At 41.0% G+C, this 25,883-nt stretch overlaps 1 protein-coding gene across 2 annotated transcripts in view; it reads right to left on the bottom strand.

The window, feature by feature from the left end:
- LOC125462796 (ATP-binding cassette sub-family A member 13-like) overlaps positions 1-25,883 on the bottom strand; it is a 264,956-nt gene that overhangs the window by 29,183 nt on the left and 209,890 nt on the right. For both annotated transcript variants that reach the window (XM_059655541.1, XM_059655542.1), the window contains 7 exons: positions 25,440-25,527; positions 15,815-15,923; positions 14,096-14,150; positions 12,105-12,282; positions 8,580-8,695; positions 3,675-3,831; positions 2,096-2,349 (listed from right to left, as the gene is read on the bottom strand). In XM_059655541.1, coding sequence (XP_059511524.1) covers positions 2,096-2,349; positions 3,675-3,831; positions 8,580-8,695; positions 12,105-12,282; positions 14,096-14,150; positions 15,815-15,923; positions 25,440-25,527 — 957 coding nt within the window. The remainder of the gene's footprint in view (positions 1-2,095; positions 2,350-3,674; positions 3,832-8,579; positions 8,696-12,104; positions 12,283-14,095; positions 14,151-15,814; positions 15,924-25,439; positions 25,528-25,883) is intronic.

The following is a 25,883-nucleotide window of genomic DNA, read 5'->3' as shown; positions in this document are numbered from 1 at the left end:
GCCATGCAAGACTTTATCAAAACCCTTACTGAAGTCCATGTAGTCAACATTAACTGCATTACCCTTATCTACACAGCCAGTCACCTCCTCAAAAAATGCAATCAAATTTATTCAACATGATCTCCCCTTATGAAATTATGTTGACAATCCTTGATTCATCCTTGTCTCTCTAAGTGGTGATCAATTCTATCCCTCAGAATTTTTTCTGTTAGTTACCCTACTACTGACGTTAGACACATCAGCCTGTAGATACCTGGTTTATCCCTATCACTCTTCTTGAATAACAGCACCACATTAGCCATCCTCCAGTCCTCTGGCACCTCTCCTGCAGTTGCAGAGGATGTAAAAATTAATTTCCAAACCCCTGCAATCTCATCACTGCTTCTCACAGCAGCCTTGGATAAATGTCATCTGGGCCTGGAGGTTTATCTAATTTTAAGCCTGCTGAAACTATTATTACTTCATCCCTATCAATGCTATTTTATTCAAATATATCACAGACCCCTTCCCTGATTTTCACACCTATATTGCCCTTGTCTATTGTAAATACAGGTGCAACTATTCAATTAAAATCTCAGCTGTGTCTTCTGGCTCCATACATAGTTTGCTACTTTGGAGCCTAATGGGCCCTACCTTTTCCTTGGCTATTTTTTTGCCCCTATTGTACTTATAAAATGCTTTTGGATTTTTCTAAATGTTACTTGCCAGTGTGTTTTTTAGGTCTCCCACTTGTTCTCCTAATTTCTTTTTTAAGCAAGCCACTGTCTGCATTTTTTATACTCCTTTGGGATACATGCTAATTTGAATATGTGATATCTACCATAAGCTTCTATTTCTATTAGAACCATAGCATCATAGAGAGCATGGAAACAAACCCTTTGGTCTCGCCTGCCCTTGCAACCAGATATCCTAAATTAATCCAGTCCCATTTGCCAGCATTTGCCCATATCCCTCTAGACTCTTTCTACTCATATTCATGTACCCATCCAGATGTCTTTTAAATGTTGTAATTGGAGCAGCCTCCCGCACTTCCTCTGGCAGCTTATTCCATATGCTCACCGCCCTCTGCATAAAAAAGTTGTTCCTTGGTTGTCTTTTAAATCTTTCCCCTCGCATCTTACCATCCTGTTCATCCCCTGACATCAAGCATTTTTGGTCCCATCCTTCACCTTTAAAGGAACATGTTGGTGTTGAACTCTCACTATTACCCTTTTGAATTGTCCCCCACTGCTCTGACGTGGATTTTTTCTGCAAGTAGCTGTTTCCAGTCCACATTAGGTAGATTCTATCTTATCTTATTAAAATCGGCCGTCCCCCAATTCTGGACCTTTATTTCCAGTCCACCTTCGCCCTTCTCCATGATCACCTTAAATCTTAATGAACAAGGTCACTATCTGTAAATGCTTTACTTCATAGATGGTAAGAATGAGGAAATACTTGAACCTGGGGCACTAAGAGCAGCAGTTATTGTTCCTAGCAAAACTGCCTGAACTCTCAGTGAAACTGTCAATGGTGTCACAAGAGATTCCTTTAATGCTGGTCACAGACAGATTTCACAGGACTGATCGCATTTTTCATGGCTCACTAACCTTGGCTGTCTTTAGGAGCTGCAGGCAGTCTTTGAATACCTTCAGGAAAACATGATACTCAACCCCTTATTAATGTGCGCCGCCAATCATTATTAGGACAAGCACTTGTTGCCTGCCTAACTCAAAAATAAGAGTCTTTGATCAATTTTATATATTGATTGCACAATGCAATTTTACATGTTCCTACCCCAACAGGTCAAATATTGTAAAGTTAGAAAGGGAAAATGCTTTTTTTTTGCGAAGTATGAAACAAATTTATGGCTCGATGGATCGGCCTTATTTGAATTTAAAAACAAATTGTTACCAAAGATTAAAGGCAGAGAAATTCCACGATCAAAAAAGCTCAGTTTGTTAAGGTAAGTGTACTGAGGAATGACAGGGTTTGACAAACTAAATGTCAAGTTTATTTCCGTGCTTCCTTATCCATAATGCTTGCATTTGTAGTTTCTTTTTTATTCCCAAGTGCCTTGCTAAAAATACTGAAAGGACCAAAAAAATCAACTTACCAGAGTTTATATAGCAAATTGCCTTGGAATAGGAGACGAATTAACAAAAATAAACATCCTTCAAGGGTAATTGCAACGAAGACCCAGCCCAGGAATTCCATCTCAAATGGACTCACGTAGGAATCAACTCCAAAATCCTTGGTGAGATCAAATTTTAACTGATTGTAGGATAGTTCTATCAGCCCAAAGGACAGGCAAAATTGTGGGAAAATGATGAAGACCCAGCGAAGTACACTGTAAACTCTCAACAGTTGCTGAAGAAAAGTGAAATAAGCATAAATATTTTAATTATAGAACTGATGTATATATCGATAGCACGTTTATTAGGTATCTCTGTCCCAAATTTATTTGAACCATAGTCACCTTCTCCATTTCAATGCATTTTGTATGAATTACTTACTTTTGTGAAATACAATCATAGAATCCCTACTGTGTGGAAACAGGCCATTCAGCCCAACAAATCTTCACTGCCCCTCTAAAAAGCATACCACACTGGCTCATTCACCGTGCCCTCCATTTTCCCATGTCTAACCCACCTAACCTCAACATCCCTGAACAGTACAGGCAATTTAACATGGCCAATCCACCTAGCCTGCACATCTTCGGACTGTGGAAGGAAACTGGAGCACCCAGAGGAAACCCATGTCGACACAGGGAGAATGTGCAAACTCTGCACAGACAGTCACCTGACGGTGGAATCAAACCCAGGTCCCTGGGCACTGTGAGGCAGCAGTGCTAACCACAGAGCCACGGCCACCCTTAAAACCTCAACTCAAGCAGGACTTGAATGCATAACCTTTGAGTCACAACATGCATTAGAAATCCAACATGCTCTCCATTGTTCCACAGACCCAGCCAGTTAAAATAGCCCCGCAACCCCAGGAATGCAGCTTAAAATCCATCTCTGGTGGGACTTGAACCCACAGCCTTTGAATGCCTTCAACAGCCTCAGACTAGAAGTCCAATGCGCTGTACATTGTGGCACAGAGCCTCTTATCTTTATGCCCTTGGAATTTTAATTCCTTGTGATACTACTTCTTTTGAAGGTACGCTCTGTGCTAAACTAGACTTAAATAACAAATACAAATTTAACAAATAAAAGCTGTAACAGTAAAACTCAGGTTGTTATGCCAGAAGATTTGAAAGATATTCATCTTAACCAACACAAAAAAGCAGCAGAAATTTAGACAGATTATATTTGCGGTTATCTATATACATAATTTGTTGTAAAAAATGAAATGCATAGGAGAAAGTCTACAATAGAATAAGGTTATTATGACAGGGTGAATGGCCTGAGGAAGAAGCAGATCTAACGAACAAAATGTCATATTTAATTCGGTGCTTTCTTATCTCTAAGGTTGCTGACATTAGTTTTTTTTAGTCTTAAGCACCTTACAAAGAAGTTCAAGACAGTCTGAATTCAAAAAGCGCATTTCCCACAATCCCAGAATTTTCTTCCAAGTTGAGATTCAAATAATTCCTTACTTTGATTCTTTGTAAGAATTTTCGGGAATCATTTTAATCAAACACAATTTTTCCCAAAGCACACTTCAGGACTATTTTGGGATTCCTTACTTACCTCTTGGTTGGATAATAAAGCCAGAAAACGAGGAAGATAGACTGCAAGGATTGTGCAGAGACCCAGCACTAAGTTAATTGCCACATATGTGATAAAAGCTACATCTGAGCTGGAGAAAAGCCTTGACAGAAGGTACATCCAGGGCATTGTGGCAAATCTGAAAGATAGAAAAACACAGATGAACAGAGAGGAAACAATATAAATCCATATTCTTGTGATTATGCATTAATAACAATTACCGGTCAAAGATTGCTTATATTATAGCTTTATCTGAAACCCTGTTAATCCTTGACTCTTTCTGTCCAAATTACTGAATGACATGACCTCCCCACGACTGGAAAATCACAGGTCAATAAACCCAAAAACCATGGACCTGATTTTGACTTTAAAATTATGTGACTAACAGACAGGTATGAAGGTGTTCATTACATCCCAAGCAGAAACCTGAGCCAGCTGAAGCAACATTATGAAAAGCAATGGCACAAGGTAGCTGCCATTGACAAATATAAAGAAAAGCCATCAAGAGACAAACAATGTTTTCAACAGAAGCAGCATTCACACATCCTTCATTCTGGAACCTGATATCCTTCACTATCAAGTTGAGATTGTATTGTCTACCTATGACGGAAAAGACATTATATCCATTCAGTCCTCCTGAGGCCAGGGCGTAGGCTGCTTGAGAGGTATGTAACATCTCTGAACAGATTAGAAAATATCCAAAACAAGGGAAAAAGGGTGTTTAAACAACTGGACAACTCAACAGGATGATAACAGGAAATGTATATGTGACATGAATCATCACAAAAGGAGAACAACACCAGGGTGTGGTTCCTGCAGTCAGGAGAAGGAGGATGGAGGCTGATCATTTCTAGGTTCAGGCCTAAAATCAACACCAGCACTAACCAACTGTGTGTGTAAAATTACAACTTTCATTCAAACTGTAGAGCAATTTTAAAAGAAGAATTTTAAATTGCATTCACATCATGAAAGATTTGAACTGTGGTTAGTCATGCAAGTTTCAGTCAACTTTGTACAGGCGTTTCCTGTAAAATGTTTGAAAAATCATAGGAGAAATCCTGTGAGATCAATAAACAAATAAATCTGAGGTTGAGCTAAATTCCTAGTCATCTGCATTTGTTCCTGTGATTAGCCCTTACCTTACCCCTGAAGTTCACAGTACCAAAATTCTCATGGCTCTGTAACTCCAAGGAGCAGAGCATTCTGATGTAAGTGCTGATATTTACAAGTTCACATCTCCACTATTGATCCCACTGAAGAGACTGAAAAGTCTGACAGAAGGGTAGTGAGCTTGGGAGAGTTTGATGAATGGGACCATGAGGTATTTCGCCAGAAGAAATTTACAAGGGGAAGCAGTTGTAAAATTAGAAAAAAGCAAACTGTCAACATATTTGGGTTCACAAAGGTTTCAATTCTATCCTGTGGTTGGCCAATGTGTGGCATTTTCCCGTTGCATCTTTTCTGTTAAAGAAGAAAAGCAAGAGAAAACCCTCTATGTGACTTGATATTGTAATAATAGAGCACTTTCCAAATCACAAAGTAAGGCTGACGTATAAGGCTCAGTTCCTGTTGCAATGCCTGGCTACATGGGAGTCCACCTTGCAGGACGTATCCTAATCTGCTCAACCTCGTTTTCAATCTGTGCTGGTGCCCATCAAGGCTCCAACCCTGAATCAGAGTTTTATTTAAATTTTCTTACTCTGACCAGAAGTGTTTATCAAAAGGGCCATAGTGTATACGCTTTCAAAGAATTGCAAGATAACAACGAGGTATTGCCAGAATACACATATCAACTAGCAAAAATGATGTTTAATAACTTATTCATCACATAGAATTTCTTTTATATCACAAAAACTATTGGACGGTCAACTGATCACATCTTTTTGTGGCATTACAACACTTGTCAAAAACCCAAATTATTGAGAATATTTTTAACTTTCAATCCACAATGTGTTCTTTTAAAAGAAGGTCAATGCAAACAGAAGTAGCTGCAGATGAAAATTAAGTGGCTGTCAAGTAAGGTAGACCCACAGAATGTCATACCTACAGATATGAAAGGAACTTCAAACAACATCCCTTTAAAGAGGGGAAGAGCTGAGACAAAATTGTCTGGGCTGTGATTTCTTGAGGCTACAAAGATAATGAGAGACTGATGACCTCTTGCTCAACAGCGAGCTACCTCCTGCATATTATGTCCCAAATTAGTTTTCCATTTAAAGAATACACATGGCCAGTGGTTTAAAAGGTCAGTTTCAACTTTACTGGAAAGTGTGCAAGTTGGAGTGAACACTCGCATATGTAACAGTTAGATTCAAGCATCAGCATGTTTGTAATGTCACAGTCAAAGAACTATCCACTAGCCAGTGATAGTAGGAACTGCAGACACTGGAGAATCTGAGATAACAGGGTGTAGAGCTGGATGAATACAGCCGGCCAAGCAGCATCAGAGGAGCAGGAAGGCTGACATTTCAAGCCTAGGCCCTTCTTCAGAAATGGGGGAAGGGAAGGGAGTTCTGAAATAATTAGTGAGGGGGGAAGGCGGATAGACGATGGATAGAGAAGAAGATAGGTGGAGAGGAGACAGACAGGTCAAAGGGGCAGGGATGGAGCCAGTAAAGGTGAGTGTAGGATAGGTCAGTCCAGGGAGGACGGACAGGTCAAGGGGACGAGATGAGATTAGTAGGTAGAAGATAGAGGTGGGGCTTGAGGTGAGAGGAGGGAATAGGTGGGAGGAAGGACAGGTTAGGGAGTCGGGGATGAGCTGGGCTGGTTTTGGGATGTAGTAGGGGGAGGGGAGATTTTGAAGCTTGTGAAGCCCACATTGATACTATTGGGCTGCAGGGTTCCCAAGCGGAATATGAAGTAGTTGGTAGTTGATGCCTCATATTCCGCTTGGAAACCCTTCAACCCAATAGTATCAATGTGGGCTTCACAGGCTTCAAAATCTCCCCTCCCCCTACTACATCCCAAAACCAGCCCAGCTCATCCCCACCTCCTTAACCTGTCCTTCCTCCCACCTATCCCCTCCTCCCACCTCAAGCCCCATCCCCATCTCTTACCTACTAACCTCATCCCACCCCCTTGACCTGTCCGTCCTCCCTGGACTGGCCTGTCTTCTCCCTAACTCCCCACCTACACTCACCTTTACTGGCTCCATCCCTGCCTCTTTGACCTGTCTGTCTCTCTCCACCTATCTTCTCCTCTATCCAACTTCTAATCGCCTTCCTCTCTCTCCCTAATTATTTCAGAACCCCTACCCCTCCCTATTTCTGAAGGAGAGTCTAGGACAGAAGTGTTAGCCTTTCTGCTCCTTTGATGCTGCTTGGCCTGTTGTGTTCATCCAGCTCTACACCTTGTTATCCACTAGCCACCTCTGTGGAGCATGTAAAAAAGACCTTCACTCACTCCAAGTGCTGCAAACCAGACAGAAAGAAACAGGACAATAAAAGGACCATCTCACCCTGAATATTGAATTAAATTCCAGTAAAAAGGCATTACAACTGCAGAGTTTCAACCAACTTGCAAAACCTAAGGATTGCGAAACCAATTGTTCATCTACCCAGATCAATGTTAGCAGTAACACTGCAATAGCCACTCTTTTTGAAATTTTCAGATATTGATCCACATACCTGTTATTTTTTTAAACTTGTACCTTTTTGGACCCACCTCTTGTTTCTAATTTTTGTGCATGTGTGTTGTGTTAATGTGTCTTCTCTTGTGTAGTAATTAATAAAGTCACTTTTTATTAATTCAAGGAAGCCTGGTTAAATTGTTTCCATTTAAAATCATAAGTTCATTTAGGTGTGGGAGAAAAGTAAACACAAAACAAAGGGTGACTTCCTAAATTAATCCTGCTGCAACTAACAAAGGGAGTCAATGAATAAAGAAGGGGAGACAGTTCATCCTCTGGCCTGGGGGATTAACAGTTTTGAGTATCACGTGTGGAACTGTAATAGATTGGGGAACCTCAGCTGGAATCTAGTCATAATGTTGATCATTTATTTTCCAGTATTATTTAGTTGACCATAAAATGGACTGATGTTGGGGTTAAACACTTCTTTTAAAAACAGCAGTGTCTGTTAAAGGCAAACATGTTGTGCAGTCTTTAAGAACTTACAGAAGAGAGAGGTTCTATCGTGCTCTGGTGGCCTTAGGATGTTGCAAAACTTCTTATAGCCAATTCAATACAGTACACATATAGTCAGATTCCACAAACAGTAATGAACTAAATGATTAGGTAAACTAGTTTTGATTTGGTTTGCAAATTTAATATTGACCAGGATACCAGTAGGACTCCTCTGCTCTCTCTAAAAAGTGCTATAGGAACCTCAATGTCCTGAGGGGATACAACGTTTAACATCTTATAAAAAAAAGACCAGCAATATGAAGCACCCTTCCATTTACGCTTCTGAAACTTATCAGTCAACAATACGGGTAATCTCGACTCTAATGGCTTCAACATTCAACTATCCGCTCTTCATGAACAATTCAGAGGGTGTTCCATATACTTGTTTCTTTGTAAAATTATATCTACAATAAGTGCCTAGACCTTCAGAATGAGGCTTGAAACCATGTTTACTTTGGGGTCTCGTTGATGCGACTAAACTATGGTCAATTCATATTTTTAATTGAATAGCCAAACGTGCAGCCTATTAATCACTTCATGCAACATGCCACAAACAGCGCTGTCTGGTTTCATATCCCCTTCTAGCCTTTGAACACTAAAGCTGTTATGTTCTCACCGCGATCTTAGATAAGCTCAGATCACTCAGCAAACGGGGTCAAATTAGGCATATTGTTGGTGTATAACGTTCAAAGCCACACTTTGAAGTCATGTTTAGTTTTTGTTTACAATTTTCAACTTCAGTTTGAGGTCTTGGTTCTTACCCAAATAAGATCAGCAGCAGGGATGTAGCTCCTAGGTTATCTTTATAAGTGAATGCTGAAAACTGGAAAGCTGCAAACACACAAATGCACAAAACTACCGGAACCAGATAATGGAGCTAAACAAAGAGAAAAAAAACACAAAGATCAGTTGACAAGGGAAAAAAAGACTAGTCTAAAATTTCCATAGGTCTGGGATGTAGTTCCATTTCTTAGTTCTACTTATTATTCCACTGGTGGTTCCAGTTATTACATTCAACTCTTTCAAGCTGAATCAAATCATTTATAATCTTGCTGTCTGGTCGAAACATGGACTTTGCTGTTAAGTTGTCACTAGGGTGGAAAACTATAAATCAAAACTCCTGTATTGCCGGAGCTATCACAAAACTTAAATATGTTGTAACAGCACGCACAATTCTCCAATTTGCCTGTCTTTTAGACCAAGATTGACAAAAAGCATAGGCCAGGTGCCGTAATGAACAAGAAGGCTATTATTACAGATAAATAAATACTAACTGTGGATAAACAATTATGAACTGTCAAAATATAACTCCACTAGTTAAAACTCTAACACCCTCCCTACCCATTGATACAGATAGGCAAGCAAAAGTGGAAATTATGGGTAGGGGGATAGACTGGGAGGCAACTGCAATTATTCATATATCGTGGCTTCACTGAACCACACCTAATTTCCCAGCACTTACCTTTGTGCTGTTCGTTCTCCTTTAGAAAATCCTCCATGGGCCAGCTCAACCCTCCTGTTTAGTAATCCCTTCTATTTCTCCAAATTCAAATTGTCTGAATATATTTCTTCCCTTTGCCCCAGTATTCACCATCTGAATCCTAGTCCCTCGCAAATTCTAACCATGCCCGCACATTTAAGATCTCTTTAAGATCCTTAGTTTGGACGTGCTTTCAACTATCCTCTTAATCATCCCTTTCTTAAGTCACCAATTGGTCAAGTCCCTTGGTTTGCTTATTATACCAAACACAATATTTACATGCAAGTTATTAGCTTAAAAAAATGTGAACCAAACTTAATCATTGGTCTTTTTGGTACCTTTAGCATCATTCCACACCTGCCCCCAGCCAATTGATTTGTATTGTACTCTTTCGACCCCTTGCCTATTTCTACTCATAAACCTCTTCCCATTTCTGTGTCCATCACCATTACCACTTACAGTCCTGCACTTCAGCGCTCATCTTTGGAAAGTTCATGGCACGCAACAGTCATCTACCAGCTCTCCACTGGATGCTCGCACTTGACATCACAACTATGGTGTTCCCAGTTGTAGACTTGGTTGCTGAGCCAGTGTGTTTGATTGTAGACGTTCCGTCATCCTACTAGGTAAGATCGTCAGTGCGCTTCCACTGAAGCATTGGTGTTCTGTCCCACTTGTTATTTATATGCCTCAGTTTGCTGACGTGGTTGGCATCACTTCTGATTTGTCCCAGTCAAATTCATGCCCTTCTTTGTCAGTGTGTACTGAGACCAGTGAGAACTGGTCGTGTCTCTGGGTGGCTAGTTGGTGTTCGTGTATACTTTATACTTTATTTCTTCCAGTTTGGCCTATGTAATGCTGCTCACAGTCCTTATATGGTATTTTGTATTTTACGTTGGCTTTATTGGTTATGGATATGGGATCCTTTATGTTCGTCAGTAGCTGTTGCAGGGTGGTTGTTGGTTTGTGGGCTACCCTGATACTTAGGGGACAAAGTAGTCTTCTGGACATCTCTGATATATCTCTGATCTACAGTAGGGTGACTCACGGGTCTGGCCTTGTTGCATCTTCTTGTTATGGTCTTACACAGAGGTAATGGTGAATTGTGCCTTTTGGGTATCCATTCCTTTTAAAAATGCCATATAAGTGTTTCTGTTCTGCTTTGTGCAGTTCCAGGTTACTGCAGTGTGGTGTGGCTTGTTTGGCCTTTCCCTTCACCTTCAAAGACCATATATTCAAACAAATCGACGGATTACCAATGGAATCTCTGATATCAGGACCGATAGCAGAAGCGTTAATGCAAAGGTTAGAATGGACAGTGCTCCCCACTATCCAACCCAATCTCTGGTCCTGCTATGTAGGTCACACCTTCGTGACAATCAAAAATGCACAAGACTAGAAGAAACCCACTGACATGTAAACAACATCGTCACCAGAATAAAATTCGCAAAAGAAGAGAACAATAATTGACTACTCTTCCTAGGTGTAATAGTGGTACGTAAGAACAACAGGGAACTCCAGACCAGAGCATACAGAAAGACCACCCATAGAGACCTGATACTTCATTACATCAGCAACCACCTCAACAACCATAAACGGAGCTGCATCAGGACAATATTCAAATGAGCCTCAACACACTGCAGCAACCCGGAATTTCACAAAGCCAAGCAGAAACACGTATACAGAGTTTTTAAAAGGAATAGATTCCCAAAACGCCACTGTTACCTCCACAACAGGAAGAAAACACAACAAGGCCACACGCACTAGTCACCGTATCTTACATCAGAGACATAACAGAGATGACGACAAGACTACTCAGACCCCTAGGTATCAGGGTAGCCCATAAACCAACAACCACTCTACAACAGCTACTGACGAATGTAAAGGATCCCGTCTCCATAACCAATAAAACCAACATAATATACAAACAAGCATGCAAAGACTGTGAGAAATATTACATAGGCCAAACTGGAAGAAAACTGATAATACAAGATACATAAACATCAACTAGCCACCAAGAGCCACAGCCAATTCTCACTGGTCTTAGCACACACAGACAAAGAAGGACAAAGATTTGACTGGGACAACAGGCAAACAGAAACATGCCAAGGAATTCCTGGAGGTATTCCAACTGGAATTCCATCAACAAACACATTGAACTCGACCTGATATACAAACCATTGAGAAAGAGAACCGGAAATGATACCAACCACCCCAGCAAACTGAGGCATATAAATAATAAGCAGAATAGAACACTGACACTTCATCGGAAGCGCACTGATGATGTTACCAAGCAGGGTGACGAGACGTCTGCAACCAAGCATACTGGCTCAGCGAGCAAGTCTACAACCTCATCCACAATCCATGGTATTTCCAGTCTTTGGTAAGAACAGATCATAAGTGATGGAAAACTATGCAGAATAGCTAAGTTTGTTCTATACGGCCAGACTGTCCAATTGTAGCAGGGTGAAAGTGTGCAAGATTTATTATCAGCTCCATTGTACTGCTGATTTTTATTGCCAGACTTTACCAGGGCATGTGAACAGACAGTCATGCTGATGAATTTCATTATCAAAGGCCTGTCAATCAGATGCTCTCACACAGTAAAAATAGCATTTATCTCAGGACACTGTTTATTTCATTTTGCAATGAGTGCATTTCTTGCTAATTAAGCACAAAGTATTACTGTTGCGAATTGCAAATGAGTCTAAAAGGCATTTTTTTCGGATTTCCGATTAAAGGCTAAATTAAAATGCAAAGAAAGTGACCTTTAGTATAGTTTGAGAAAAGTTTCATATGTTCATACCATGTCATACAGGAAGTTTGTAATCCAGTATACTCTGTAGCCCAGACCAGAGATGTGTTGTAATCTCTTCTGCCCAGTAACTCTATCTTGTACAACGTATCCACCAATACTTGCTGTCAGAATAGAAAACCCTAGCAGAATACAGAATGCCACTCCACACTGTCGAAGGTTCTCCATGCTTGAGGAAAAAAAAGTATGAAAACAAATCATATATTATATACAACACTATCTTAAACCAGCTTCATCAATGTCAATTTATTTAACATTGACAAATTATCAATAAATATAATCAGGCATCTGACTCAGAGGTAAGGTCACTACCACTGCGCCACAAGACCTCTCAGGTGGTCCTTAGCTCTAAGTTACTGATACATATTGTGAATCAGTAAAGCCCAAGGTCAGACCCAAAAACTGGAACTTATGAAATTATACTGCTTACATATTGTAAAGCCAAAAATGACCTGTTTATTCCTTGTCTAGCCTATGCCAATTTATTCATATAGGCCTTGTGTCCTAAAATTTGTATAGTTTTGAGTAATAGCCTCTTGAATGGGATTTTTCTTTGAAATCCACACGCACTAATTCCACTGTTGTGCCTCATCCAGTCTCTTAGACATAATCTCAAAACTCCGTTTGTTATGATTTCCCTTCCAAAAATCCATACTGATTCTGATCTCTTGATTTCTGACTACTGTTTATGTCCCCAATATTAGAATCTAGCAACATCACATGATTCATGCCAAATTAATTGGCATATAGTTCCCCATTTTCCTCTCTTCTTTCTTGAGTCACAAAGATTGGTTTATAACCATCCATATAATCAGGTCTGCTCTAGAATCTGAAGAACCTCAAATGGTTGAAACCAATGAATCCTCTAGCTCTGTAGCTGTTTCAAAACCTGAAAATGCAGACAATCAAAATCAGGGGATCAACCAACTTCAGCTCCCATTGATATTTCCACTACTACTTTTTTGTATGAACACCAATTTTACAGCACTACAGTGGGCTCTGCTGCACAGCAGCGGTGGAAAAAGACTGGGCAAACGTTAATGATGGGGATTCAATTGTAAGGGAACTGACAGTTCTGTGGCAGCAAATGAGACTCTTGAATGGTATGTTGTCTTCCTCATGCTAGGGTTGGTGGGCTTAAAAAAAATGAAGTTCTGCAGCAGGAATTGAGAGAGTTAAGTAGTAGAAGACTGAGGTACAGGAAGACTATTAAGGTTGTATGGGTGGTGTCATGGATGTAGTTAGGGAGTTCCTGGACTAAGGGGGAAAAAATGGAGTCCAGATAGGTGGAAATAAGTTCGGTAGGGCAGGAGCAGGTGGCGACAATGGGTCAACCATGGCAGGTGGGTTTGAGGATTTTGGGAAGGAGATAGAAGCAGGCAGTGCGAGCTTGGGGAACAATGAGGTTGGAGGCTATGGGTGAGAGGTCACCTGAGGTGATGAGGTTATGGATGGTTTGGGAGATGATGGTTTGGTTGTCGGGGATGGGGTCATGATCAAGGGGATGGTAGGAGGAGGTGTCGGAGAATTGGCGTCTGGCCTCAGCAATGTAGAGGTCAGTGCGCCATACTACAACAACGCGTCCCTTGTCTGCGGATTTTATGATGAGTTTGGGATTAGAGTGGAGGGAGCGGAAGGCTGCATGTTCTGCAGGGGAGAGGTTGGAGTGGGAACAGGGGTGGAGAGGTTCAGGCAATTTGCAGATGATGAGGCTGATATGGTCAATAGAAATGGGGAGTTTGAACATAATTAACAGATAGATTTGAAAAGACTTAAGGTGATGCTATCATTAGTAAAGACTCCCATTTGCAGCTTTCACACAGGCACTTGTGATATATTTGTCAAAACTATCAGCAATTCATTGCAGCTCATTAAATATAAATACTCCATGACTAATGAATTACTTAAATATACTGAACAAAATTTCCTTTCATATGATATTTACCTGCAGATTGCATTGTAAATTATGTAAAACAACTTACATTTTATCATCATTTGGAAGGGATCCTCTATAAGGATGACTGTACAGTGAAATTCCTAATAATGAAGAGTATATGTATGTGAAATATAAATGAGGCAGACATGAAAAATTAAAACATTCTGATCTAAACTTGAATGAACAAATTGAAACAACAGCATCTTAAACAAAGTTAGTACTCAAGTGATCAGTTGAAGGTTTAATTCTGGTCAGGCATTTCCATTGAGCAAGATTTTTTTAAGGCTGCTCAGAAATGCTCCTGAACATGTTTCCGAGCAGAAATGTTGGAGGAGTGAATTAGATCAATCTTTGGCTCTTAACCAAACAGTAAGTTTTTGTGAAACAAAACAAAAAGAAATGAAATGATAAAATGAGAGCATTACTTATTTTTAAAAACAATAGAAAATAATTATTTTTTCCTTGATTTTCTTCTCACCCTTCTGCTTAAGATATTAGTTCCTTACTGGGATGCCACTTCAAAGTATTCTTTTACTACCTTCTCCAAAGAACGATTATAAATGTCAGTTTTCACTGCCAAGTGAATGCTGGTAATTCTGATAAGCTCGTCAGTTAAATAAAGGCCACTGCTGACATTGAATTCACTGACATATGCATAATTCCAGCAGCAATTGAAAGAGTGATCAAGGTACCCTGGCCAAGAGAAGGTCTCTGCCCCTTAAGCTGTCTACTCAAGACAACCTAAAGTTGACAATTTGCATGAAAAAAGTTCACCTCAAGACATGGGCTTTAAAAAGAATCCACTGTGTCACTCATTAATGATTACTTATTGAGAAACAATTATTATGGTCAAATTAATTAGATATGTTCTTATCTGGATAAAAAAAAAGTAGCCAAGGAATGGTATATTTATCAATGAACAAAAAAAGGGTGTTGCTTAACGCATCATTCTATGACTTTGCAAAACCAAAAGTACTGTCAGTTTATCTCCAATCCTCACTTCCTACAAGCACAATTTCCACACACTTGGAACGTGAGTTTACTGAATCATATTGATGAACTATTCTCATCCTTTGGGAAGTAGTTCATCAAACCTTTTGTTGTTCACATCCTAACTCATATCCTATTCATTCATTCTTCACATCTGTCCTTTCAGAGTTTTGTTGGCTCTCTATTCTACAATTCCACAGTGTTTCAAATACTTATCCTAGTATTTACAACTTTCTGAAATCAGTTCATCTCTCTGACTTTGCACTGTGTGCAACATTCCCTTTAATTGTTTGTTTGTAGCACATGCTGATTTATTTAAGTGTGGGGAAATTCTTAATGTTTTTGCATATCCACACGCATGTAGTCTGCTTAGGAATCTTTGAGTTACAGTCATAAAGCATAGAGGAAACTTGCTCTCGTCCCTTCACTTTACCATTGATAGCTAGATCTGAGCTATCTAGACCGCAGGTTCTTGAATATTTTTCCTGTATTCGTCTACAGTTCCATTACCCTGTCCTGCCTTTTAAGGCCTTCCTGGAAGCTCACCCCTTTGGTCGAGCTTTGAATCAGCTAAGCTTTAGCTTGGCAGCCATTTTTTTAAAAAAGAGGTGGTACTTTGCACATAATTTTCTGTGTGAAAGGCACTGTACGTGTCATGCTCCAACAAGTAAGCTACTAAATTGCAGCAATGGTTCATAGTGCCATTGAAGACTCATGAGACAAAGTATATATTTTTCCAACATTATTTCTTCAGACATGCTTTTCTTTATCATACCATATTGCGTCCAGTCAGTGCCCGGTGGTAGGTTGGCCCAGAGAATGAAGTTATTGAGTTGGTTCAGGTGGACTGGTGCTGAGTGATAGCTCATTTGATTGTACCATACCTATGAGTAGAAACAAATATTAATAATAATCATATTTTTCACATATTAAGTTATATTATTTATAAACAGAAACAAATGGTTAACAAATGCTTAATAAACAAAATTAGAAATAATTTTGCCATCAACCGGCCACACACCATATGGCTTTTAATTTTCCTCATTTCACAGATGCAGTGTGTCTAATTAATGTTTTGAAAATCAAAAGGTGGGTGCAATATGCCAATTTTGTGATCTGCAGTAATCCTGTGAAGAGCTTGGTTCATGTGCAGTAATTTCCTTCTGTTCTTCACCATTGATGGAAGTACAGTGAACATAGTCATTCTGTCACATGGATTATCGGCCAGATTTAACAGGCGCCATGATTCCTTCCTTGCCCTCCCACTTCATCCCCTGCGCCTAAATATAATGCCCTGCAACTACTTACCATTTAGCAGGGCATAAACTGGCTCAGAATAAGATTTCTGCCCCCATCTGGGGACGAAGGCCTGACGTGGGGAACAACTAGCCAATCTGATTAACCCCAGTATTGTACAATGTCTCCCGGTCAGTATGTGAATTTATTTTGAAGATACATGCTCATTGTCATTATTGCATCATATCACTTGGCCTAGGGGTATATTTATCTCATATTCCATCTTACCTCTAATTATTTGAATCATAGCTCTCTTCTGGAATCATGCTCCTCTGTTGTAATCTAATAGCTTAATGTTAACAATTAGCTGCAATATATAATTGTTCAGTTGCATTCAGTTCTGGACGCCACATTACAGGAAGGATGTGGAGTTTTTGGAGAGGATGCAGAAGAGGTTTAACAGGATGCTGCCTGGATTGGAGGGTATGAGTTTTAAGGGGAGGCTAGAAAACCTCAGGTTGTTTTCTCTTGAGCAGCAGAAGCTGAGGGGAGACTTGATAGAAGTCTATAAAAGTATGAGATGCATAGGTAGGGTTGACAGTCAGAATCTTTTTCCCAGAGTTCAAATGTCTAATACTAGCGGACATGCATTTAAGGTGAAGGGGCAAAGTTCAAAGGAGATGTGTGGGGCAATTTTTTTAAACAGAGTGGTAGGAGTCTGGAACACACTGCCAGGTGTAGTGGTGGAGGCACATACGATAAGGACATTTAAAGGACTTTCAGATAAGCATATGAATATGCAAGGATTGGAGGGATATAGATCAAGGGCAGGTAGAAAGGATTAGTTTCATTTGGCGTCATGTTTGGCACAACATCATGGGCCAATCGGCCTGTTCCTGTGCTGTACAGTTCTATGTTCTATATCTGCTATGTTCTTCAATATCGTGATATTCCTGCCCACATTCTCGTTCACAGGAACGAAATACAAGCATTGCTGCATCAGATACAACATCTTGCTGACGACAAGTTCACATTTACCCAGCAATGTCAGGTTTGAGAAATGGCCACTGCTAGGACTACAGGCTAATCTAAAATCAGAGGAGGTTATGATAACCCAGCTTCAGGTAAGATCATGGTAATTGCAGGATTTGGGTGACTGAGACTTCAGTGAGGGGACTGAGGGAAATGGGGGTTCATGTTTCTGAGACTGCAGTGAGAATGTTAAAAGGTTGAAAAATGGCTATAATCTTCTGGGGAATCACTCCAGTGGGCACAAGGGATGTCCCTTAAGATATTACTGTTCTCAAGATCATGATAGTCATTGATAACAGCCAACTCTGTTCTCTGAAGCTCACAGTTGACAGCTGGCTGATGAATCTGCATTTCAAACTTTCAGGCAACATGGTTAAAAGATAATATGCAAAAGAAAAGCACTATTCAGCTGACTAAGCATCATTGATAAATCTTCAATAAAGGTGGGGTGAAACTATCTTTGTCATCTCCTACAACTTTAAATGTCTTACAGTGTTCTCAGGTCCTCTGATCAATCCTTCACCACACTCAGTTCCACATCATCTGGAAGTCCGTTTCTAGGCCAATAAATCACTCTACTTCATCTCCACACTTGCAAGAGCTTAACGAAAACACATTTCTCACAACAAGCCTCCAGGAGCTGATTCTAGTATTTCTCACAAAGTTTCGGGTTCAGTCATATGTTCCTTGTGACTAGTCCAGAAATAATTTTCTATGTCAATCTCACTAGATACAAAAATTGATAAAGCGATAGCTGGTGAAAGATGAGTTTTCCCTCAGGAACTGAGAGTCAGAAAAACTGCATCTGAACATGAGAATAAAAAGTTCTGATCAGTGATGCCTGGAATAGTAATTGAGATTAGATTGAATGCGTAGCATTAGGAAGGTTCAACATCAGTCTCACTATATCCAAAGTCTCATGAGATGAACCTAAGCAGTGAGTCAAGAAACTCAAAAGGAGCCAGAAATTATCAAAAGAGAGGCCAATTTTCAATTTACAAAATACCCAAGATAGTTCACTTAAATTGAAAATTGCAATTTTTGGCTTTGTTTCTCTGACAGTGATGCTGGGAGAGATGAGAGGTAATTGCTGAACTGTGGAAGATTCAGATTTAGTAGCTCTATTCCACGCATTAGAAGCGGAGCACAGATGGTTTACTTGACATTCTTGGGATGAAGCTGTTATCTTTAGACAGGTTTGGCTTTTATCCATTGGGGTTTAGAAGAAATAGAGGCGATCATATTGAAACATACAAAATTTTGAGGGCCCTTGACAAGCTAAAGGCTGAAAGGATGTTTCCATATGTGGGAGAGACTTGAAAAAGCATCACAGTTTAAAGTAAGTGGCCTCCCATTTAGGACCAAGACTAGGAGAAATCATTTTTGCCAGAGGGTCGTGAGTCTTTGCAATTCTCTTTCCTAGACAGTAGTGGAGGAAGGGTCGTTGAATATTTTCAAGGCTGATAGAGATATTTATGGACTAGCAAGGGTATCAAGAGTAGGCAATGTGGATTTAAGTCTATCATCAGAACAACCATGATGTTATGGAAAGACAGTGTGGTCTTGAGAGGCAAAATGTAAACTCTTGCTCTAAATTCATATGCTTTTATGTTCACTTGTTCTTGATACTTCACAATGGCATGCAAAAATGCAAATCAAAAGGAGACAAATTCTTGTGGGGGTTCCCCTACTTGCACAGTGTAATTTTGGCAATGATCCATTAAAGCTAAGCAAATAGTGGGCAAATGATACAATCCTCATCGATATTCACCCGCAAGCTGTTTAACCCAGTGTGAGTCAATAATAGTACTGAACTTCAAAACATACATGTGAGGAAGCTTTTCAAAAAAATAGCATCACCACCAGAAATGGATCAGAATAGCAATTCCTCCATGAAGACCCAGGCTCACAATGGTACCAACTTATTTTCCTGGCTCAAGTTTAATTAGTTAATTTTGGTTTGCCAATTTAAAAAAAAAATCTGGTTAATTAAGAACGGCTGCTTAAAACTGTGTACCTAAGAAGTGCTATGGGCTTGTTCCAGTAAATGTCTTTAAGAAGTTGGTTGATGGAAATTCAAATGTCTTGTTGGAAAGTATTTGGTTCCTACAGAGATGGTAACAAGCCGAGGTCTAGCTGTTTAGAACTAGGTAGGACCTCGGCCATGTTGTATGAAGACAGACACAGGACAGGAACTTATGAGGCAAAATGTAAAAGGTTATTTATATCTCCCATCCACAAAAGCATGGGAAATCCAATCCAAACAATTACCGCCTCATTAACCATTTAAAATAATCAACCATGTAATGCAAGGTGACATAAACAATGATATCAAGCTGCGTATGTTGTTCAAAAACCTGTTCCCTTGGCATAAAAGCAACATTTGTCTGAATGCAGTGTCAGGGGGTCATAGTAAAATTCAAGTCAGTGGGAGCCAGGTAGCAGCTCTGAATTAGTTGGAATCATGCCTGGCTCAAAGGAAATTGGTTGTGGTTGTTCCAGGTCAATCATCTCAGTCCCAGAATTTCACTGAGATGACGTGAAGAGGAAATCTTTATTAGCAATTACATGGTGTTAAATACCATTTATATCTCCTTTGATTCCAAAACGGCCCCTGTCCATATGCAGTATGGCCTGGACAGCATTCCAGTTTATGATGATAACTAGCAAACAACATTCATACCTCACAAGTGTCAGGGAATGATCATTTCGACAAGAGAGAATCTAACTGTTTCCCCTTAACATTCAATTGCATCACCATCTTTGAATATCCCATCAACTACATCCATTGGCAAGAAAGGCAGTTAGACCAGCCACAGACGTGGTGTAGATAAAAGGGTAGGACAGAGGTTGAGAAGTTTGTGATGAGCAACTCATGCCCTGACTCCCCAAAGGCTATCCACCACCTACAAGGCACACGTCAGGAGTATGTTGTAATATTCCCCACTTGGCTTGGATGGGTGCAACTCCAGCAATATTTAAACTGCCCATTCACCTTCTTAAACATTTATTCCCTGAACTGCTGGTGCAAAGTGTCTGCAGCATGTGTGCAAGAAAGAGAGGTGACTTAGTTTCCTTTCTTTGTGACATCAAATTGAACTCATCTGCCTGTACACCACTCTACCATGTCAACTATGGTTTCATGATAACACACTCATTCTGAGTCAGATGATTGGTGTACGTATGAGTCCTTCTCCTGGATCACAGAATCTCTACAGTCTGAAAGCAGGCCATTCACCCCAGTATCCACACCAGACCTCCAAAGAGAATCCCACCCAGACCCAGGTCCAGACATCCCACCCTTTCCCTGTAATCCTGCATTTCCCATGGCTAATCCACTTAATCTACACATCACCGGACACTACAGGCAATTTAGCATGGCCAAGCTACCTAACCTGCACATCTCTGGGCTGTGGGAAGAAACCACACAGACACGGGGAGAATGCGCAAACTCCACACAGATAGACGCCTGAGGGTGGAATTGAATCTGTGTCCGAGGTTCTGTGAAGCAGTAGTGCTAACCACTGAACTTGCCACCCACTAAAGCCCACTAAAGATGTTAAGCAAAAAATTTAGGCTAATGCACTACTTCAGCACTGAGAGGACTGCAGAGCTGGAAGTGGCATCTTGGAAAAGACTCGGTGGTGTGTAGATAAGGTAAGGCTTTTTCTGTTTCACGTTTCTTTATATATATATCGTGTGATTGCCAAAAACCTTTTGGTTCCTTTTTCATTTATCTAAGTTAAGTTTAATAATATCAGGAGATCTCACACCCGTGTTGTGCTCCTCTTGCTCAATGTGGGAGCTCAGGGACAAGGCTGATGTCCCTGACTCCTTCACGTGCAGGAAGTGTGTCCAGCTGTAGCTCTTGTTAGACCGCATGACGGCTCTGGAGCTGCGGATGGGCTCACTTTGGAGCATATGCGATGCTGAGGGTGTCGTGGATAGCACATTTAGCAATTTAGTCACACCGCAGATTAGGATTGCTGAGGGAGATAGCGAATGGGTGACCAAAAGGCGAAGGAAGAGCAGGAAGGTAGCGCAGGTCCCCTGCGGTCATCTCCCTCCAAAACAGGTATTCCGTTTGAATACTGTTGGGGGAGATGGCTCACCAGAGGAAGGCAGCAGTAGCCAGGTTCACGGCACCATGGCTGGCTCTGCTGTACAGAAGGGCGGAAAAAGAGTGGAAGGGCGATAGTCATTGGGGATTCAATTGTAAGGGGAGTAGATAGGCGGTTCTGCGGTCGAAAACGGGAATCCCGAATGGTATGTTGCCTCCCAGGTGCACGGGTCAGGGATGTCTCCAATCGGCTGCAGAACATTCTGAAGGGGGAGGACGAACAGCCAGTTGTCGTGGTACATATAGGCCCCAATGATAATAGGTAGAAAACGGGATGAGGTCCTACAAGCAGAATGTAGGGAGTTAGGAGCCAAGTTAAAAAGTAGGACCTCAAAGGTAGTAATCTCAGGATTGCTACCAGTGCCACGTGCTAGTCAGTGCAGAAATGAAAGAATAGCCAGGATGAATGTGTGGCTTGAGAGATGGTGCAGGAGGGAGGGGTTCAGATTTTTGGGACATTGGAGCCAGTTCTGGAGAAGGTGGGACTATTATAAATTGGACGGTCTACACCTGAACTGGACTGGAACCAATGTCCTTGGGGGTGCTTTTGCTTATGCTGTGGGGGAGGGTTTAAACTAATGTGGCAGGGGATGGGAATCAAATATTGGACAGAAAAGAGGTAGAAACGAAAGCCTGTCGGGAACTAGATAATGGAGTCAGTGTGAATAAAGGGAATAGTAGTCGGGGAGCAGATGATGAACATAAAGGGACAGGTGGTCTGAGGTGTTTTAATGCGAGAAGTGTAGTAGGTAAGGCAGATGAGCTTAGGGCTTGGATCGGTACCTGGAGGTATGATGTTATTGCTATTACTGAGACTTGGTTGAGGGAAGGGCATGACTGGCAACTAGTTGTCCCAGGATATTGCTGCTTCAGGCGGGATAGAGAGGGAGGTAAAAGGGGTGGAGGAGTTGCAGTAATGGTCAAAGACGATATCACAGCCGCACTGAAGGAGAGCCCCATGGAGGACTCAAGTTGTGAGGCAATATGGGTAGAACTCAGAAATAGGAAGGATGCAGTAACAATGTTGGGGCTGTACTACAGGCCTCCCAACAGTGAGCGTGAGATAGAGGTACAAATATATAAACAGATAATGGAAAGGTGTAGGAGAAACAGGGTAGTGGTGACGGGAGATTTTAATTTTCCCAACATTGACTGGGATTCACTCAGTGTTAGGGGTCAAGATGGAGCAGAATTTGTAAGGCGTGTCCAGGAGGGTTTTCTAGAGCAGTATGTATGTAGTCCAACTCGGGAAGGGGCCATACTGGACCGGGTGCTGGGGAATGAACCCAGCCAGGTGGTTGATATTATAGTAGGGGACTACTTTGGAAATAGCGACCACAATTCCGTAAGTTTTACAATACTCATGGACAAGGACAGGAGTGGTCATAAAGGAACTGTACTAAACTGGGGGAAGGACAACTATACCAAGATTCGGCAGGATCTGGGGGATGTAGATTGGGAGAAACTGTTTGAAGGTAAATCCACATTTGATATGTGGGAGGCTTTTAAGGAGAGGTTGATTAGCATGCAGGAGAGACATGTTCCTGTGAAAATGAGGGATAGAAAAGGCAAGATTAGGGAGCCATGGATGACAGGTGAAATTGTGAGACTAGCCAAGAGAAAAAAGGAAACATACATGAGGTCTAGGCGACTGAAGACAGACGAAGCTTTGCAAGAATATCGGGAATATAGACCGAATCTGAAACGAGGGATTAAGAGGGCTAAGAGAGGACATAAGATATTGCGGGCAAACATGGTTAAGGAAAATCCCAAAACCTTTTATTCATATATAAAGAGCAAGAGGGTAACTACAGAAAGGATTGGCCTACTTAAGGACAAAGAAGGAAAGTGATGCGCTGAGTCAGACAAAATGGGTGACATTCTTAATGAGTACTTGGCATCGGTATTCACCAAGGAGAGGGACATGACGGATGTTGAGGTGAGGGATAGATGTTTGCTTAGTCTAGGTCAAGTTGACATAAGGAAGGAGGAAGTGTTAGGTATCCTAAAAGACATTAAGGTGGACAAGTCCCCAGGTCCGGATGGGATCTATCCCAGGTTGCTGAGGGAAGCGAGCGAGGAAATAGCTGGGGCCCTAACAGATATCTTTGCAGTGTCCCTAACAGATATCTTTGCAGTGTCCTTAGACACGGGTGAGGTCCCAGAGGACTGGAGACTTGCTAATGTTGTCCCCTTGTTTAAAAAGGGCAGCAAGGATAATCCAGGTAATTATCGACCGGTGAGCCTGACGTCAGTGGTAGGGAAGCTACTGGAGAAGATACTGAGGGATAGGATCTGTTCCCATTTGGAAGAAAATGGGCTTATCAGTGATAGGCAACATGGTTTTGTACAGGGAAGGTCATGTCTTACCAACTCAGTAGAATTCTTTCAGGGCATGACAAAGTTGATTGATGAGGGAAAGGCTGTAGATGTCATATACATGGACTTCAGTAAGGTGTTTGATAAGGTTCCCCATGGCAGGCTGATGGAGGAAGTGAAGTCACATGGGGTCCAGGGTGTGCTAGCTAGATGGATAAAAAACTGGCTGGGCAACAGAAGACAGAGGGTAGTAGTAGAAGGGAAGTTTCTCAAATTGGAGACCCTTAACCAGTGGTGTTCCACAGGGATCTGTGCTGGGACCACTGTTGTTTGTGGTATATGTAAATGATCTGGAGGAAGGTGTAGGTGGTCTGATCAGCAAGTTTGCTGATGACACTAAGATTGGTGGAGTAGCTAACAGTGAAGGGGACTATCAGAAATTATAGCAGAATATAGATAGACTGGAGAGTTGGGCAGATAAATGGCAAATGGAGTTCAATCCGGGCAAATGCGAGGTGATGCATTTTGGAAGACCAAATTCAAGGGCGAACTATACATAAATGGAAATGTCCTCGGGAAAGTTGATGAACAGAGAGATCTGGGTGTTCAGGTTCATTGTTCTCTGAAGGTGACAACGCAGGTCAATAGGGTGGTCAAGAAGGCATATGGAATGCTTTCCTTCATTGGGCGGGGTATTGAGTACAAGAGTTGGCAGGTCATGTTGCAGTTGTATAGGACTTTGGTTCGGCCACATTTGGAGTACTGTGTACAGTTCTGGTCGCCACATTACCAAAAGGATGTGGATGCTTTGGAGAGGGTGCAGAGGAGGTTCACCAGGATGTTGCCTGGTATGGAGGGTGCTAGCTATGAAGAGAGGTTGAATAGATTAGGATTATTTTCATTAGAAAGACGGAGATTGAGGGGGGGACCTGATTGAGGTCTACAAAATCATGAGGGGTATAGACAGGGTGGATAGCAAAAAGCTTTTTCCCAGAGTGAGGGACCCTATTACTAGGGGTCATGAGTTCCAAGTGAGAGGAGGCAAGTTTAAGGGAGATATACGTGGAAAGTTCTTTACACAGAGGATGGTGGGTGCCTGGAACGCGTTGCCAGCAGAGGTGGTAGACGCAGACACATTATGCGTCTTTTAAGATATATTTGGACAGGTACATGGGAGCAAATGGACACAGACTGTTAAAAAATAGATGACAGGTTAGACAGAGGATCTTGATCGGCGCAGGCTTGGAGGGCCAAAGGGCCTGTTCCTGTACTGTAGGTTTCTTTGTTTCTTTGTTTCTTACACAATAAATACAAAAATGAACATTTGTTTTCCCTTTAAGGTCGATGTGAAAAGAAAAAAAAATTCCCTGGTGCTATGTTTAATCTTCATACTTCAACAAATAAATCATAAATAACAGATTATCTGGTTATTATCGCATGTTCTGTATAAATTGACTGTTGTGTTTTCTTGCTTTATTACAGTGACATGAATTTCCTACAAGTACATAGTACACAATTGATTAATCTGTTCCTAGAAAGGAAAATTGAGAATAATATTCTTAAGGTGTGAATTCAGCATTGTGCCTCCCTGCACTATTTCACTAACCCCATTTTATCATTCATCCAATAATAATTAACATACATAATCTTAATATGCTTGTAATAAAAGCTTTTTACTGTAAATAGTTCTTACCTTCATTAAAGAATTAAGTCCCAGTTCAGTGAAATTGTTTTCCTTAAGATCATCAGGCAGTTGTTGTCCAATTGACCATCCTCCTAATCTATTAACAATACAAGTGTTGAGAAAGGGTGATTGGAAGATATTGGGCAGCAATCAAAAGTTCCACATATAAACGAACAGCAATGTTTACAGTCATTGAGGTACACAGCTCAGAAAAACAGTCCTTCCGTTAATCAAGTCTGCAACAGTCAAAAACAACCACCTAACTATTTTAATCCCATTTTTCAGCACTTGTAACTGGGCACAATATTCCAGAAGAGGCCTCACCAAAGTCCTGTACATCATGACCTTCCAACTCTATCTTCAGTCAAGGTTTGCCTGTATTGTGAAATGCCTCGTTCTCCTTTTACTTCTCCGCATGCCTCACAATTCCAGATGATAAATATGGTCACCTTA

This window comes from Stegostoma tigrinum, chromosome 2 (genome assembly GCF_030684315.1).
Source record: "Stegostoma tigrinum isolate sSteTig4 chromosome 2, sSteTig4.hap1, whole genome shotgun sequence".
Classification (NCBI taxonomy): domain Eukaryota; kingdom Metazoa; phylum Chordata; class Chondrichthyes; order Orectolobiformes; family Stegostomatidae; genus Stegostoma; species Stegostoma tigrinum.
This window is presented reverse-complemented; position numbering and strand designations above follow the sequence as displayed.